Here is a 19,593-nt window from a genome sequence, read left to right on the forward strand (position 1 = left end):
GAAATATATATATAACGAAATTAGAAAGCAAAGATCAATATTTAATATTAATAGGGATTCTTTCTTTTTAGATTATTATGTATGTATTTCATGTGAAGCGAAAGGCTAAATAAATTTGGTATAAAATGAATGAATATGATTTAATATAAAGTAATTTACTATATGTTACAGTTAGGTTAGTTAATGATATATTAATCACTATGTATAGCCTTTGTTTTATGTTTACCAATATACTGTTACAAAATATTTCATTCTATAAGCTTTTAGTATGATTCAAATGAGATCAGGTTTAAATGAAAACTGTTCTTGCAATTCTATACACAGTGTGTTTATTAATGATCTACACATTGTAATTTTTTATAACAGGGCAAACAGCAAAAAGTAATAATTCAAGATATTATGACTTGCAGTGGGTGGGGGAACCTACACAGAGCTTTGACGTACTGTGCAAGGAACCTTTTGTATGTTCACACCCACTTCTTAAAAAGAACAATTGGGGCTGTCTGTAATCAGGATCATAAAGACAGCCACAAAGGTATAACCTGGGAAGTTTCATCTGCCTGAAGTACAAAGGACTTCACCTCCACCTGCACAAAGGAAGGCAGTGAGAGGTAAGCACCGAGGGGGAGAACTTACTTGTTATGTGGGGTAGTGGGAGAGGGGAGGTCAAATGCTACATTTAGACTGCACAGAGAAAAAAATATATACTTAGTAACTATTACATTCTCAACAAAGGAATGAAAGGAAAGCATTGCTATCAAGTAAATGGAATGGAGTTAAAAGGATGGGGTGAAAGTTGGAATAATGTATGAGAAAGTATCATCTGGTGACATAATGAGAGGTGGCTTCAGATGGAAATGGAAGGAAACAGAATAAAAGGAAAACAGATAAAGAAGTGTATAGAAAGATGGGAGTATGGGAAGACAAACATTAACTAGAGAAAAAGAGAGGAAAGTTCACTAAAAAGAAGGAATAGTGAAACACAGGCTAGCTCAAATCCTGCATATAATGAAACAATTAGATAGGTAGGACTTGCTTGCAGTGTTCCATGCAGTGAGGAGCAGTGTAATATCTATATTGGGATTTCCATGCAGTGTGAGGCAGTATAGTGCTTATATTAGGATTTCCAGGCAGAGTGGAGCAGTGTAATAGTTATATTGGGATTTCCATGCAAAGTGGAGCAGTGTAATATCTATATTAGGATTTCCAGGCAGTGTGGGGCAGTGTAATATTTCTATTGGAATTTCCATGCAGTGTGGAGCAGTGTAATAGTTATATTAGGATTTCCATGCAGTGTGGAGCAGTATAGTGTTTATATTAGGATTTCCAGGCAGAGTGGAGCAGTGTATAATAGTTATATTAGGATTTCCATGCAGTGTGGAGCAGTGTAATAGTTATATTAGGATTTCCAGGCAGAGTGGAGCAGTGTAATATCTATATTGGGATTTCCATGCAGTGTGGAGCAGTGTAATAGTTATATTAGGATTTCCATGCAGTGTGGAGCAGTGTAATAGTTATATTAGGATTTCCATGCAGTGTGGAGCAGTGTAATAGTTATATTAGGATTTCCAGGCAGTGTGGAGCAGTGTAATAGTTATATTAGGATTTCCATGCAGTGTGGAGCAGTGTAATAGTTATATTAGGATTTCCAGGCAGTGTGGAGCAGTGTAATATCTATATTAGGATTTCCATGCAGTGTGGAGCAGTGTAATAGTTATATTAGGATTTCCATGCAGTGTGGAGCAGTGTAATATCTATATTGGGATTTCCAGGCAGTGTGGAGCAGTGTAATATCTATATTAGGATTTCCATGCAGTGTGGAACAGTATAATCTTTATATTAGTATTTCCATGCAGTGTGGAGCAGTGTAATAGTTATATTAGGATTTCCATGCAGTGTGGAGCAGTGTAATATCTATATTGGGATTTCCAGGCAGTGTGGAGCAGTGTAATATCTATATTAGGATTTCCATGCAGTGTGGAACAGTATAATGTTTATATTAGTATTTCCATGCAGTGTGGAGCAGTGTAATATCTATAGTAGGATTTCCATGCAGTGTGGAGCAGTGTAATAGTTATATTAGGATTTCCAGGCAGAGTGGAGCAGTGTAATATCTATATTGGGATTTCCATGCAGTGTGGAGCAGTGTAATATCTATATTGGGATTTCCATGCAGAGTGGAGCAGTGTAATAGTTATATTAGGATTTCCAGGCAGAGTGGAGCAGTGTAATATCTATATTGGGATTTCCATGCAGTGTGGAGCAGTGTAATAGTTATATTAGGATTTCCATGCAGAGTGGAGCAGTGTAATATCTATATTAGGATTTCCATGCAGTGTGGAGCAGTGTAATATCTATATTAGGATGTCCATGCAGTGTGGAGCAGTGTAATATCTATATTGGGATTTCCATGCAGTGTGGAGCAGTGTAATAGTTATATTAGGATTTCCAGGCAGAGTGGAGCAGTGTAATATCTATATTAGGATTTCCAGGCAGAGTGGAGCAGTGTAATATTTATATTAGTATTTCCATGCAGTGTGGAGAAATGTAATATTTATATTAGTATTTTCATGCAGTGTGGAGAAATGTAATATTTATATTAGGATTTCCATGCAGTGTGGAACAGTATAATGTTTATATTAGTATTCCCTTGCAGTTTGGAGAAATGTAATATTTATATTAGTATTTCCATGCAGTGTGGAACAGTATAATGTTTATAGTAGTATTTCCATGCAGTGTGGAACAGTATAATGTTTATATTAGGATTTCCATGCAGTGTGGAACAGTATAATGTTTATATTAGGATTTTCATGCAATGTGGAACAGTATAATGTTTACATTAGGATTCCCATGCTGTGTAGAGCTGTGTATTTCCCCCTGTCTTCAGCAGTGTTTTGTTTATGTAATAATATATTGAGGAGATGTGTTGACCAGTGTTGTGGTGGAATAATAAACTGCATGCAGTGTATTGTCTTTCCGTAATGAGAAACATGCTAAAGAAAACAGTCATTAAACATAGTCCAGCTCCTGCAAGAAACCAGACGTGAGAATATCTGGATCTAGCAAGCAGAAATATTATGTTATTCTTCTAGTCGAGATAGGAAAGTGCTTGAAGAGGCTCTAGATCAGTGAAAACAATGTAGATGGAGCTTCCAGAGAGGGACATAAGCCTAAAAAAATAAAGATACAATTGTCACAATCTGAACAAGAGCGACACAAATCTCATGTAGTAGACAAGAGGTGATGGGATGAATAGACAGCCAGATACATTCAGCTCAGCACCATGGACAAGGATTTTCTGGAAGCTAATCGTTATTATCTCTATTTAACCCCTGCATTGAGTTAGTCAAACTGCACTAAGGAAATGGATTGTAAATCAACCAATCTTAATTAAACAGTGTCACAGTGTTCGTAGCCCTCCATGTGATATTATTTAGCACAGCAGCATAACAATAGATAGATTTCAGTGTGCAGAAGTTGAAGTTGTATTTTGGGGCAAACTCTAATAATTACTAGTAGATAGCTTATATAAATATAATGGCTTGTTTTAAATGTTATGATTTGTTTATTTCATCCTGTATATGTGTAAATTGATTTTTTTTCAGACTTGTTTTGTTTAATACAGAAATATAGTACTTATTAGTACAATATATGGATAGAAAATGAAGGGTTTTTGAGAATTATTAAAGAAATTGCACATTTGTAGATATCTATAGAACAATTTATCAATTGCCTTGTTCATTCTCAGTTTTCAGCTTCTTGAATCAGAGTGCTCACCAATAGTCAGGTAGTAGTCAGGCATTGTGATACATATTGCAGTTCATGAAAAACTGCAAGATCTGCCTCGTGGTTATATTCGATATTATGTATTAGCCCATGTACTTAATCAACATTTAGCAAAAGCTAACAGACTTACCCATTAGCCACTAGCCACAAAAAAACACTTTTTTTTGTAACCTGACAATCATCTGCAAAATGTGTGCAAAAATACTAGAATTTTAAACAAAAACATAACTTAAACTTGATTGGAGATCTTTCCAAATTTGTAACATTTGCTTAATTTTCCAAGTTGATTTTAACATTTTATTCTTTTTGTTCCAATTAATATTTCTGTGTTCTTTATGTTAGCTGTTTATTTTTTGTTTTGTTTTTTTAAACCCCAATAATTTACTTTGTGTCCATTAATTATTTCAGTGCTATAGAATGGAGTGGAAACATATACTCCACATTTAGTAGGTTAGTCTGGTATGCCAAAAGCAACACTCAGGGATGAGGGAGTCTGACTTAAAATGGAGTGCTCAAAACTGGATGTAGGCAGAAATTTCACCAAAAATCTGTCCCAAAATATAGATAAACAATTATATCATTGTGGATGCAATAAAATAGGTAAATCCAGGAGCTAATTCCACTTGAAAAAGGCTTGAATCACCGATATGGATATGCAGTGCGAATACCAGGCACCTGTTATATGTATGGTGTGTATACCTTTAAATCTGTTAAAAACAGAATAGGGTTGTAACACACCAATTGCTATACTTAATATAAAAGAAAGATAGTCTTTGTATACAGAGAAGCAGTATGAGGAACTGTTCCCTATATTAGTGTGAAGTTAGTGCAACATAAAGAATATATCTGGTGTATATCCCTTTAAATCTGTAGATGGGGTATATGTCAAAAACAATATGCTTATGAAGATAAAACTTCAAAGTCTTAAAAATAGAAAATACAGTATAGATGACTGTATTCTATATAAAAATTAATAGAATCCAATGATTTAAAATTGGTACAAAATTTATTAGAAGAAGAAATAATAATAATAACTGTGTCAAACCATAAATGCTTATACAGAATGACAATGAAAGATTAAAAATATATATCAAAAAGTATAAAAATATCAAAATATCAGTTGGGGACGGTCTGCAAGAATATTACCAGCATATCTGTGTTAGTATTTCGGATATTATCCTAGGGACCGATCAGGATGGCTGTGGATACGATGTTGCTGTAAAATGTATCACTTGCTGCCGGCTGCTTGTGAGGTTGGCGTGCGTCCCAGACCTCACTCTGGGTGATGCACGCTGTTGGCCGGTCGGTCCCCAGATCTCGGAGTGCTCTGTGCTCGATGGAAGAGAGCACGATAGTTGGCTGTGTGTATTCTGCGTCCGTACCCCGCTTGATCTCGGTCTTACGCGTTTCGTGGGTGTCAGCCCCACTTCCCCACGAAACGCGTAAGACCGAAATCAAGCGGGGTACGGACGCAGAATACACACAGCCAACTATCGTGCTCTCTTCCATCGAGCACAGAGCACTCCGAGATCTGGGGACCGACCGACCGGCCAACAGCGTGCATCACCCAGAGTGAGGTCTGGGATGCACGCCAACCTCACAAGCAGCCGGCAGCAAGTGATACATTTTACAGCAACATCGTATCCACAGCCATCCTGATCGGTCCCTAGGATAATATCCGAAATACTAACACAGATATGCTGGTAATATTCTTGCAGACCGTCCCCAACTGATATTTTGATATTTTTATACTTTTTGATATATATTTTTAATCTTTCATTGTCATTCTGTATAAGCATTTATGGTTTGACACAGTTATTATTATTATTTCTTCTTCTAATAAATTTTGTACCAATTTTAACTCATTGGATTCTATTAATTTTTATATAGAATACAGTCATCTATACTGTATTTTCTATTTTTAAGACTTTGAAGTTTTATCTTCATAAGCATATTGTTTTTGACATATACCCCATCTACAGATTTAAAGGGATATACACCAGATATATTCTTTATGTTGCATTAACTTCACACTAATATAGGGAACAGTTCCTCATACTGCTTCTCTGTATACAAAGACTATCTTTCTTTTATATTAAGTATAGCAATTGGTGTGTTACAACCCTATTCTGTTTTTAACAGATTTAAAGGTATACACACCATATATATAACAGTTGCCTGGTATTCGCACTGCATATCCATATCGGTGATTCAAGCCTTTTTTAAGTGGAATTAGCTCCTGGATTTACCTATTTCATTGCATCCACAATGATATAATTGTTTCTATATACTCCACATTTATCTAGACTCCTAAATGTTTTAATGGGACATTCCACACACCCAAAGGACTTTAGAATGCTGATGTGCGAAGAGTGTGAAGAGATTTTACACCTCATTTACACCTCATTTTTTATTGGAGCCAATAAGGAACTGGTAACTATTAAAAAGATTTTGGGGAGATGCAATAACAAATGAGGTTTTTAGCAACATCACTTATTTTTCTTGTGCTAGAAGTTGAACATCAATAGATTAGCTATGTCATAAAAAGAAGATAGTTAATTTATTACAATCATGTATATATGTTGTTTATTAAATATTTAGGACCTTCATACATTTTTTATAAATGATATGAATTACATGATAATTACATTGTTTTACATATGAGATCAAATAAAGTTATTTCATTATATTTGTTAATTTTTGCATTTGAATCTAGAAGTCAGTATACCACCACCTAGTGGTCATAGTTGCTAAGTTCCGCTTGGATTCCTACTAAAGAGGTTTGTATTATCATAAACAGCAAAGTTAATTATAACCTGTGGACACACCAAAGTAAATGGGTAAAACATTTCAGTCAAACATGTTTCATATCAGGATATTCATATGCATATCATGACTACACCTAACTGATGATATTCAGAAAGAGATTGAGACAATCTTTATTCAATATTTCTATACATCTGTGAACCATGGATGAGTGATCAATCCTTGTAGAAGATTTTAAAAAAGTGTCCCAGTCAATAGAAAGGTCCTTTCACATTAAATGAGCCTGTAAACTAATGAGTTGTGGGGACTTTAAATAACCCAGACCCTGGCCATGGATGAGGCTATTTAATGAAAGAAAATTGAGGATAGGATAGGTCAGTAGGTGGGGTCTATAAAATGTATATTGTGGGGGAAACATAAAATCCCCCCCCCAGCTCCCATCCATTATCGGCAGTTGGAGGTTCTAAATCACAAAACAAAGGAGGGGACATAGTGTCCCCCACCCCTATCATCACTCATTAGTGGCAGATGGTGGCTCTAATTATTGGATACAATGGGTAGTGGACATGCCATAGTCCACACCTCAGAATGGTTCTTGAAAGAAATGTGACATCTGTCAAAGTGCTCTGATTGGTTGGTTCACAAGACAACCAATCAAAGCACTCTGACTGACATTGCATAGTGCAGGAAATTGCATCATGCTATGCAATATCAGTTAGAGTGCTTTGATTAGTTGCTGTTTACAGGGCATTCAGAAAATATTTAGATCCTTTCATTTTTTACGTTTCAACTTTATGTTACAATTCTTTAAATTAAATTTTTTTCCCACATCAATATTTTCTCAATAATCTATAATGTCAAGGCACAAATTTGACATCATTGCAAACATTAAAAATAAAAAAAATAAAAATATCATATTTACATATGTATTCAGACCCTTAACTTAATACTTGTTAAAGCACCTTTGTCAGCAATTACAGCCTCAAGTCTCTTTGGGTATTATGTGACAAATCCTGGGACACCTGGATTTTAAGACATTCATCTCTGCAGATCCTCTCAAGCTCTGTTATTTTGGATGGGGACTGTTGGTGAACAGTTATTTTCAGTTCTCTAGAGATGTTTGATTGGGTTCAAGTCAGGCTTTGGCTGGATCTCTCAAGGACATTCACATAGTTGTCCCTAAGCCACTATTACTATCTTTTGGCTGTGTGATTAGGGTCATATTCTTGTTGGGAGATTAACCTTTGGCCCAGTCTGAGGTCCTGAGCTTTTAGGCCAAGTTTTTATTGAGGAAAACCTCTGGAAAACACCCTCAAACAATCATGCAACTACCACCATGTGTCCCATTTGGGCTTGTATTGCGCAGGGGATGAACAATGCCTGGTTTCCTCCAGACATTACACTTTGAATTGAATAATGGGCCAGTCTGCCATAAAGGCCAGATTAGTGGAGTGGTGCAGTGATTGTTGACCTTCTACAAGTTTCTCCCAACCCAACACACAGAGCCGGATTAAGATTGCCCATGGCCCTAGGCAGGGTGCCGGATTTGAGCCTCCTCCTTAAACCCTGTGCTCTGTTTCTGTGAGAGTGTGTGTAGTGACTGAGTTTTGTGTGTGTGGAGGAGGCTGATAGCTGTATAGGGAAGAGGTGAGTGTTTCTGTGATTGGGCGGTGAGTGTGGCAGTGTTAGGGAATGATGGTGTAGGGTGAGTGTAACAGGGTGTGTGGCAGGGTGAGGGGTGTTGAATGTAATAGGGTTGAGTGGTGAGTGTGACATGGTTGTGGGTTTAGCATGACATGGTAAAGGGGCAGTGGCTGTGACAGGGTGAGTGAGGTGGTATTGGGCAAGTGTGTATGAATGGGGAATGTGTGAGGGGAGTGTGACAGACCGCCTGGCACCCTGATCGAGTACCTCCGTCAATCGCTGCTTCCTAGTACTTGCGAGCACCATAAGCACTGTACTGGAACACCATAACCACTGTAAACCCCACGAACCGCCGCAGCTTGGTTGGGGTCTCGCCATCCTCCACCCACCCTGGACCCAAGACCAGGATCCAGCTTCCAGTGTGTAGACCTCTCCTAGTCCAGAGAGCGTAGCAGGAACAGCTCTTAGAAGAGCTAGTGATTATACTCAGGGGAGTATAGTGTTTATAGCAATCCCCAGAGTTTTATGTAGTTCTCCAATCCCCCAAACACGAGCCAAGGCTTCATTAAGGGGCAGGGCCGGACTGGGGATACAATGCTGCCCTGGAAATAAATGTATGCCAGCCCCATACACAATAAATTATACACATATATATATATACATATATATATATATATATATACCGTATATACGCGAGTATAAGCCGACCCGAATATAAGCCGAGGCCCCTAATTTTACCCCGAAAAACTGGGAAAACCTTATTGACTCGAGTATAAGACTAGGATGGGAAATGCAGCAGCTACTGGTAAATTCCTAAATAAAATTAGATCCTAAAAAAATTATATTAATTGAATATTTATTTACAGTGTGTGTATATAATGAATGCAGTGTGTGTGTATGAGTGCAGTGTGTGTATATAATGAATGCTGTGTGTGTGAGTGCAGTGTGTGTGTGTGTGTGAGTGCAGTGTGTGTGTGTGATGCAGAGCCTTGGTGGGGGGTGGACATTTTTATTATTTTTTTATGATTTTAATATTATATACACACACATCTGCATTTTAGGTGCAAGAGGGTGACTCAGATTGATGGGAGTCTGACTCCCTTTTCTGACTCCCTGTATATAATGCAGTGTGTGTGCATTATATACACACACACTCTGTATATAATGCAGAGTGTGTGTGTATATATATATAATGCACACACTGCATTATATACAGGGAGTCAGAAATGGGAGTCAGACTCCGATCAATCTGAGTCACCCTATTGCACCTAAAATGCAGTGTGTGTGCATATAATGCAGAGTGTATGTGTATATAATGCACACACTCTACATTATATACACACATCTGCATTTTAGGTGCAAGAGGGTGACTCAGATTGATGGGAGTCTGACTCCCTTTTCTGACTCCCTGTATTTAATGCAGAGTGTGTGCATTAAATACACACACACTCTGCATTAAATACAGGGAGTTTGAAAAGGGAGTCAGACTCCCATCAACTGGGCATTTTTATTATTTTTTTATTTGAATACTTTTTTCAATCGTTTTTTTTTTTGTCCCCAGGGGGAGGGGGGGCTGTCCAGGGGGAGGGGGGGCTGTCCAGGGGGAGGGCTGGTACTTACTGCCAGTCTCGCGGTCTGCTCCCAGTGTAAATCTCGCGGCCCGCGTGTCTCGCGAGATTTACACTGGGAGCTTAACAGAGGAGCCGCGCGGACGTGCTGGGAGCTGACCAGAGCTGCTGTAAAGGTAAGTAACAGCTTCTCCGGCCCCCAACATGTCATGGTCTGTATTATGGCAATGCAAGTTGCCATAATACAGACCTAGACTCGAGTATAAGACGAGGGGGCTTTTTTAGCACAAAAATATACTTGAGTATATACGGTATATATATATATATATATATACACACACACACACACACACACACACCAGCACTCTGGGTCGTCCAATACACAGAAAAAAACAAAAACCACTATAGGGATATTCAGCAAAGCAATAAAAAGATAAATACTATATATACACGCGCGCGTAGATATAGTATGTATTATCTTTTTATTGTCCTGATAAATGGCCCTATAGGTTTTTTTATTTTTATTAATTGGACGACCCAGAGTGCTGGTATGGATTGAAAAGTGTGTGTGTGTGTATATATATATATTTATATATTATTGGTATGTTCCTTTTTCTAATTCAAAATATTGGGTCGTTCAGGGTAAAAAGTTTATACAGTAAGCATACTCACATGCAGACAGACAATCTCACTGACTCATTGATACAGCTCATTGATACTCTGGCTCACAGACAGACAATCTCATTGATACACATAAGCTCACTGATATACACAAATATGCTCACTGACCGACAATCTCACTGACACACACAGACAAACTTACTGGTAAACACACAAACTTAGTACAAACTCTAACACTCACACAAGCTTACTACTGAGAAACTCATTCATATACACACGCTGACTACAGACAAACTCACTGACACACACACACTCAGCACAGAAAAGCTCACTAACACACACACAAGCTAACTCACTAGCAGACACACACACACACACAATCACTGTCATGGGCTGAAGCAGAGAGTGTAGACTTTGTTTAGTGTGTGTACAGGGGCGTACCTGGAGCATTTGGCACCCGGGGCGGATCACAACCACAGTTTTTTTTAAATGTATTTAGCACTGAGCAGTGTTTGTATATTTTTTATGTAAGCATGTTTTTGTATGGAGTATGTGTGAGTGAATGTACGGGTGCGTTTGTACGTATTGGCATTTGAATGCAGGCGTGCATTTTTCTGTAGTGTGGTTTTTGAATATGGTGGTGTGTTTTTATGTAGTTTTGACATTTGCAGGGTTGTATTTGTGTGTAGTGTAGATGAAATGCTAAGATGTATGCACATATACACATATACTCACATATACACACACACTGGCACACATACAGATACAGACACATAGGTACACACATGCAGTTACATAGAAACACAGTCATACACAGATACAGACAAATACTGACACACATACACAAACAAACACACATACAGGCACACAGAGAGAGACACACAGGCACACATACAGATACACAGACACACCGAAACAAACACAGACACACAAACAGATACACATACACATGTATGAGTGTGTTTATGCATACTGAATGCAGTGTGTGCATTTGTATAGTGGATGCAGACTGTGTATAGTGTATGTAGTGTGTTTATAGTGTATGCAGTGTGTGTATAGTGAATGCAGCTTGTGTGTATAGTGTATGGAGTGTGTGTATAGTGAAGCAGCTTGTGTGTATAACGTATGCAGTGTGTGTATAGTGTATACAGTGTGTGTATAGTGTATGCAGTGTGTGTATAGTGTATGCAGTGTGTGTATAATGTATGGAGTGTGTGTATAGTGTATGGAGTGTGTGTATAGTGTATGGAGTGTGTGTATAATTTATGCAGTGTGTATAGTGTATGTTGTGTGGAATAAGTGCTGGGATAGTGAGCAGTGTGTATGGTTTGCCCCTCCCTGACACTTACCTGGTCCTGGTGGTCCGGTGGCACAGCATAGATGGGCAGTGAAGAGGGGCCCAGAACTCTGCATGCTCGTTTCCCATCCAGCAGCAGCAGGGACCTCTGTTCTCGCGATCCGCGAGAGCGTTGCCGCGGGTTATCTTGCTGCTGCTGGATGGGAAACAAGCATGGATACACGAACATGGCACACCGGTCCCTTTTCATAAGACGTCCCTTTTCAAAAAGTGCGCCCTGGGCACCCCCCTAGTGAGTGGCACCCAGGACGGACCGCCCCCGCCGCCCCCCCTTAGTACGCCATTGTGTGTGTATGTATTAAAATAATAATAAATCACTATTTATTTATTTATTTTATTACATTTATGTATTTATTTATTTTTTGGATTTTTGAAAAATCCTTCCCCCTAGCCTTTGGAATATTATGCAGATAAAATTGTTTATAGAGTTGGTTAACACACACACATATATATATATATATATATATATATATATATATTTATATTATATATACACACCTTGATTAGTGAAACTCCCCATTGTTTCTGTTGGGGTATATCAAAACTAAATATGTATTTATACTCTGTTTACACCCAAAAAAAAAAGGCTACCAAGGCTTAGTCTTAGACAGGATTCTAGATTCCACATCACAATATTTTAAAAATATATATATATTTTTTCAGCCTAGTAAGTTATCTTTAATATAGAGATTAATTCCCCAGGAGCTATAGGCAAGTTTTAAGTAACTTTGCACTCTAAAGCACCATAGCCACTTCACCTTACTTACCTGTCACAGAAGGCTGTGGGAGACAAGGAGCACTGGGAGGTGATGTCTCTATTTTCTGACCTCTTCCTTCCAGGTCAGCAGCATGTGGTGAGGTGGAGCTTGCTCACTGGAGGCGGGGCTTGAGTCCGGGGGCGGAGCATAGAGGCACAAATTGCTGAAGATTCAGGAGGGAGGTTTAGAACTCCCTCCAGCCCCCTGGCAGCCTAAATGGGTCACACCAGGAGCCCCAGCCCCAGCCCCTCCCTGCAGCCTCAGCCCCTCCCTCCCTTAGTTCCCTCGGACTGACACAGGCTATTACAGTCCGAGGGAAAATTATCTAAATTACACATCAGGGCTTCTGGCCTGGCCCCAGGTGCTGCGGCCCACCGGGAAATTCCCCGGTATCCCGGTGGGCCAGTCCGGCCCTGTTAAGGGGTAAAGCATCTGCCAGTAAAGTAGACAAGTACCCAAACATCAGCCGAAACTAGATGAAGGGTGTAACAGGAATGATTTTAATAGGTGCCACACTGGCTTTTATGCAAGTCCCCCTGCAAGGGGCACTCCCACATGGACCTTGTGGGGGACAGGAACACAAAGTTTACAACCAATAATAATACAGCGACAAAGTGTGACACTCCCAATACAAACAGATAATTCCCTCCTCTCTGCCTGTGAGATAATTGAGTCAGATACTGTAATAACTCAATTATCTCCAGGCAGAAAAAACACATAATTTAAGTCTCATAAGTACCCTAAAACACAACATATCCTCATAAATGTTACATCCCCTGATAGTCCTAAACTGGGTGAACAATATATCCCAAAATCACCCATATCAGAGCAGGGGTTCAGGAAATTCCTGGAAGTCTCCTTTTGAGAACACATGCAACAGTTAAAATACCGAACGTAGATGTTCGTCTGGGCACTTAGTGTATGTATCTGGTTCGGGAGCTTATTACTACCGAACAACGCTCTGTTCGTATGAATCCAACCAAAAGTGACTGGAGGTGGAAGTCCCAACGGTGTTCGTGCTGTCGAGTGGCCTATTAATGCACTATCCATGCACTTGACGACAAAACAGCCTGGATGCGTTCGACAAAACAAGATGGCCGCAACCACGTCTTCGCACATATGGCGACCACCTAGCCGTTTGCCCATTACGCTGCGGTTAACCATATGTCTGGGAGGTTAAAAGGCTGCACACTCCACTTGTGGGTGGTCCGACTGTTCAGTTGTTTGTTCGGTATACGAACACCATAAACATAATCCATTCGGTAAGCCCCCATATACTGAATCAATAAAAGGAAAAGGCACGAACAAAGCTTTTCCACAGTACTGAACCCAGGTCTACTACATGGGCCATAGTCACAGGGTAGGAGGCTGGCAAACAGGCCCCTCCAAAAGTCATTGGCGAAATTCAGTTCATCACAGGGAGTAACAGTATGTAGGGAGGCTGTTTTAACCAGTCTCCCCAAACTTAAGTGCATTTTATTTATTTAGATTATACCCCCTACTTCATGCTTACATACTCTGCAGGAAGGTGGGGGGCATTCCCTGGTAGTCTGGTGTATTCCCTGGTGGTCCAGTGGTGTTGCAGTGCAGGTCTGTGGACGAGCACATGGAACAGACAATATTATTGCTGCTTTTGGCATTCTGCTAGGAAGTCAGAGTGTCAGCTGGGAATCTCTGAGGGTCTGCAATTAATGTGATATACCATGTATCACCAGGGAATCATTTTCATGAATAAAGAGCCCTACTAACTTAAGGAGGGCCCATTCAGAGCTGGATGTGTAGGCCCAGACGGGGACTGACTGGGTCCCTGTCTGAGACTGGGCCCTAGTCGGCCAACTGGGTCGCCTAATGGGTAATCCTCCACTGTGCACACATGATCTCTGAAGCTCACCCAGAGTAACCATCAAATTCTTAGTTAACCTCTCTTTTTCCAAGGACCTGCTCCCCAGCTTGCTCAGTTTGGCTGGTTGTTCCAAAAATTTGTCTATGTAAGAATTACAGAAGCCACTTTGCTCTTGGGAACCTTCAATGCAGCTGAAATGTTGCCTCTGAACTCTGTAGGCAGTTCCCTTGACCTCATGGCTGGGATTTTGCTCTGATATGCATTTCCCACTGTAAGACCTCATACAGACAGGTTTGTGCTTTTCCAATCAATAAAATTTGCCAAAAGTGGACTCCAATTATAGTGTAGAAGCATCTCAAAGAGGATGCAGAGAAATGGGATGCATCTTGTGCTAAATTTCAAGTGTCATAGCAAAATGTCTGAATTTTTATGTCACTATGATATTTTAGATTTATGTGAAAAAAATATTATTGAAGCAAGTGTAGCATAAGGCTTTTCTCTGCAAAGGCAGCGTTTGCATTGAAAAGCCCGCAGGGACAGATTATATTACTACACATTACTACATATTAAGCTGTAGTTGTTCTGTTGACTAAGGTGTCTTTTAACTTAATATATATTTTGTATATATAACAAGGTAGTGATGGCTAGGTTTGGCACTGTTCAGATATGTTGCCCAGCATCAATTTTGTTGTTAAGTTCGTACATGCCATAGATACAGTATCTGCAATCTTAATAATAATTTTAAATAAGTGTAACTTGCTCTCAGCATATATGCCAAAATGTGTTATCACACTATTTAGAGAGATTTTTATTACTATGTTTATTTATCCCTATATTTAACAAATATGTATTTGTGAGGTGTAAAATATGAAATGAAATGCAGAAATCCACACCTGTTTATGCTGCAAATGTGTCTTAGTTCCCTACCAATTATTGCTAGAAACACTGTCCTTGCGCTGACCATCAGCTTAGAGAGAGCATATAGAGAAGAGGAGAAATCAAACATTGTTTTTAATTATCCTGTTCATTTGCAGTGTTGGCCATGGTTTTGCCTTGTCTGAACTGGATTATAATGTAATTTGCTAACTCTTTACTATAAATTTAAAAGACAGCAGAGTATCTCATGAAAAAAGGTTAACACAGGTTATAGGTGATTTTGAATGTTTTATTAAATTGTGTAAGGTAAGTGAAAGATTATCTTTAAAACATGCACTAATTATAATAATCTTTATTTTCCTTTACTTCATTCAGAAAGTGACATGGGACCCGAGAGCACCATCAGAACGTGCTTCAGTATGCAGCTAACATGCATTGTTCTTTTCCTGGGAATATTTGGCATCCAAACTATGTATTGCCATGGTCAAATTGATCCATTGGCTCTTGGACGTGCAGATCCTCAGTGCTGGGAGACATCAACTGCCATCCTTCTAGAAATGAAAAAGCCACGGATTGCAGACAGTGTGTCTGGTTTCTGGGACTTCATGATTTATCTTAAATCATCTGAGAACGTTAAGCATGGAGTTCTGTTCTGGGACCTGGCACAACTTTTTTGGGACATCTATGTTGACTGTGTGCTCTCCAGAACCCATGGCCTCGGTAGAAGACAACTAGACGAAGAGGAGAAAAAAATAACCAATATGATATCACAGTTCACATCAAGTAAGGCTTGAAGAGTTGAATAAAAGTTGTTTTTTGACACGTTGAGAAATGTGTGTGCAAAAGTACACATACAAATATGTTCAAAATGCATTGAAGAATTTAATAATAATTTTCATCACAAAATAAATTTTAACATTTTTCTGTCACTAACAGTGGAGTCTCCGAACGGTTTAACTCAGCAGTTGTGTGCCAGTCTTATGACTTTTTGTGTGCATTGGGATTGAAATAACATTTCAACACATTCAATATAAGTATTTCAAAGATTTTAATCCAACATCAAAGTATTTATTATGTAAATAAATGTATTAACATATTTAAGGGGACCACAGACCCACAGAACCAAAACTCGGGGATGGAGCCTCTGGATGTCCTCTTATCTTGGGGTTAAATATTTTTTGAACAGTTCAACCCAGAAGTTCTGTCCTTATCTGCACTGCCTCCTCTCTTCCTCATGATGATAGTGGTGGTGATAGGTGAGGCTGGGAACATCAGCCCCTACTTTCAGTCTATCAATGGCCATTGTAAAAAAACAGCATGTATGTCACCAGTGCTCAACCTTTCCTTATCAGTGAAATAGCTATGAGAAGGAGAGAGGAGGCAGTGTGGATGGGTGCCCAGAGACACAATTTTGGAGTTAAACCATTTGAAAATGGTTTAACCTCATAAATTAAGAGAGTGCCCACGAACTCCAGCACCATAAAAATTTGAATGTTGGATTACAGTCTTTGTGATATAATCATGGTGACTGCATTGAAAATGTTCCAATGCAATAGAAAGATATCATAAGACCAAGTAAGGATTTCTATGCCCCAAGGGCCATGTCACGGTTGACAAAAGTTAAGGGACAGGACATCCGACGTCATCGTTTCTAAGTCCTGGCAACTGTAGCTAAAAAAAATACTTATTTTTGTGCACTGCACAATTACAACAATTATGAGAGCTTCTGTTTGTGGAGAGTATCTTTGACAGTTGATAGGACCAATATTTCTGCAAGGCAGCTAACTAGCAAGGACTGCCATTAGTAACTGTAGGCAGGCCAGTTCCATTTTAGAATTGAAGATGGCATTCATAGGACAGATATTTGATATAATATATAGACCAAATTGAGGCATTACATTCTAGTTGATTTTTGTCAAATAGATGAAATGTGCATCTAACTATTCAGTTATTACTTTCAATTAGAGAGTAGCTGCAAGGGAACAATATGGACGACTTAAAAACCAATGTATTCATGAAAGTACGCAAGATAAATTAGTTTAACTTCCTGGGCAATTATACAACAACTGGATAGGCACATTGAAAAAACTAATTGAATTTATGTGAATATTGATAAAATAAGCAATTCTCAATCTCAGTATAAGACAAAAAGAATGTATTCATTCGTCAAAACTGGACAACTGATTGTTCTTGAAGACTGGTCAGAAAAGCTATTCTTTAAAAGGTTTTATACAACATATGCATCTAGCTTAATTTGGAACGTCTTCATTAATTGGACCTGCAACTTCTATTAAGGTGAACAGAAACTTCTAAGTTTCATTCACATCAGTGACCCGTGATCAGGGGGCCCGCTCATTTCCCGTGTCTTTCTCCCCTCACTCCTGTCTGCCGGTGCTGTTGTCATCTCAAGGTGGGGTGAAAGCTTAGCCCATAAGGTGTCAAAGATCACTGACAGACAATGTTGTTTCTGCTCACATGTGCCCTGCATTGTCATGGTGAGTCCCTGCACACAAGGCGGCAGCGTGTTCACCATCTTGGAGTGGTCTGCCCTGTTTAGGGACTGCGTCGGTGCGGGTGCGTAAAGGCTGCAGAGGGTCGTGGTATTCTCCAGTGGGGACCAGGATAACCCCCACCAGTGCAGAAGGGGGGGACAGCTACGTGCCGGTCGGAGAACTGGGAGAGCAGCCATCTCACCCCAGCTCAAGCTCAAGTAGGCCTCAGTCCCTCAGTCCGGGTAATCCAGCTCTGAACGAGCTTGTGTTAGTTATCTCCAGGTTCACCAACGTCGGCTTAGCAAGATGAGAACCTCTTAGGGTCAGAATGAGCATGTAGCCCGCAGTTAGCTCCGGACTTTAGGTAACCGAGGCTGGAGCTCAGATGAGACACATCTGATCCGTTCAGCAGTCAGGCTCTGCCCCCCCAGTTTCTGTTCTGATAAAGTCAGTTCTTGGTAAACCCATAAATAGTTAAAATGTTGCTCAGTTGCAGATCACACTGGCATTTGATAAATATGATACTTGGTAAAAAAATGTTGGGGAGACAGTGTTACCAAAACAACTGATGATGTGATTTTAGATTTATTGTAATCAAAATTACTCTATATTAATTTTAATTGTGAACAAAAGTTATGTGAAATGGTGGATGTATAGCTATCCTCCAATTGATTTAGACGAGAGGTCAACAATTATTTGTAAACCTTTAGGTTTTTTAAGTGGATGGAGGAAGATCAGAGCTCAAGCACTTGCAGTAGGCGAGACATCAACTTAAGTGGGTATCTTTTAATACAAAAAAAAACAACCTAGTTTTATTTTAGTGCTTTATATTCACAATCTATTAAAAGAGAGAAAAAAGAGAGTGACAGACCCTTTAAATAACCAGTAAATGTTAAAAATGAAATGTGAATTACATAAGAGTGCAAACTGTCAGCTAAATGACATTAATAAGAATGCTGGTAATTATAATTTCCCTCAATGACCTTTGGTTATCTTGATTACTGATCTTTAACGTACTAGTTACCATGCAACTAAGACCTAAACAAACAAATATATAGACCTTAATTATGGCAGCCCTTTAAATAACTTTTTGAATGTGTATTTTTTTTTATTTTATATATATATATAGTAAGGCATAGCCTGTAGTTGTGGGAGGGGTTACCCGGCTATAAAAGCTCAGGCCCCCTCTGGTTCAGCACTGGAATAGCCGGGTTCATTCGGAACCTTTGTACTTCCGGTTCGAGCTCGTCCCCACGTGATCCACTCCAGTCCGAAGTGCTTACCCTCTGCTCGGTACTATCCCTCCGTGCTCGGCGTCAAGCGCTCCAGCCCGGCGTTCTACCGGGGTCCCGACAAACTCCCATCCTCCCCAGCCAGACCCACGGCGGTTGCTGAATCCGGACACTTACTTACCTACTCCAGGGCCCAGAAACCGTGAGTCTCATCCACACCACCCTCAGCCAGACGCCTGGCATCCACGCACACTTGGCTCACCTGTTCCTAATTACTTCCTTATACTTACCCTACCGCTCGGTACCGCAGTTCCTTACCATCCGGTTTCACAGGTCACGCAGACCTCAAACCCTTACACTCCAACGCGGTTCGGTAACTGGCCACCCGGCTAAATTAGTGTATGCAAAATTTCTTACTGACAAAACGCATGTCAGCTCACAACGCTCCCTGGTGGAGGAAATATACATATATCCGTTTACTTTTCCAAAAAAAAAAAAAAAACAGACGACCCCTGGTGGCCATACATATTATGACACAATGTTAAAATCGCAGTATATATGTTTGTTTTTCCTTCTTTTTCCCCAGATTTCACTATTAAGTTATACTCCTGGCTATTATATCACAATGTCTTTTTCATGTGTAATATGTT

The 19,593-nt window shown here is 39.5% G+C and overlaps 1 protein-coding gene across 1 annotated transcript; it reads left to right on the forward strand.

The window, feature by feature from the left end:
- The first annotated feature begins 528 nt into the window (after positions 1-528).
- FAM237A (family with sequence similarity 237 member A) lies at positions 529-18,486 on the forward strand. Its single transcript, XM_063428594.1, has 3 exons — positions 529-611; positions 15,595-16,002; positions 18,422-18,486. Exons 2-3 carry the CDS (start codon positions 15,603-15,605, stop codon positions 18,484-18,486), a joined length of 465 nt encoding a protein of 154 aa, XP_063284664.1. The 5' UTR covers positions 529-611; positions 15,595-15,602.
- Positions 18,487-19,593: the final 1,107 nt, after the last annotated feature.

Source organism: Pelobates fuscus, chromosome 8 (genome assembly GCF_036172605.1).
Source record: "Pelobates fuscus isolate aPelFus1 chromosome 8, aPelFus1.pri, whole genome shotgun sequence".
NCBI classification, from domain to species: Eukaryota; Metazoa; Chordata; class Amphibia; order Anura; family Pelobatidae; genus Pelobates; species Pelobates fuscus.

Excerpts from the sequence above, each read along its gene's own strand:
- FAM237A (XM_063428594.1), top strand. The coding sequence starts at position 15,603 with ATGGGACCCGAGAGCACCATCAGAACGTGCTTCAGTATGCAGCTAACA. Across the intron at positions 16,003-18,421 it reads GATATCACAGTTCACATCAA|GTTTTTTAAGTGGATGGAGG; the intron begins GTAAGGCTTGAA and ends GTAAACCTTTAG.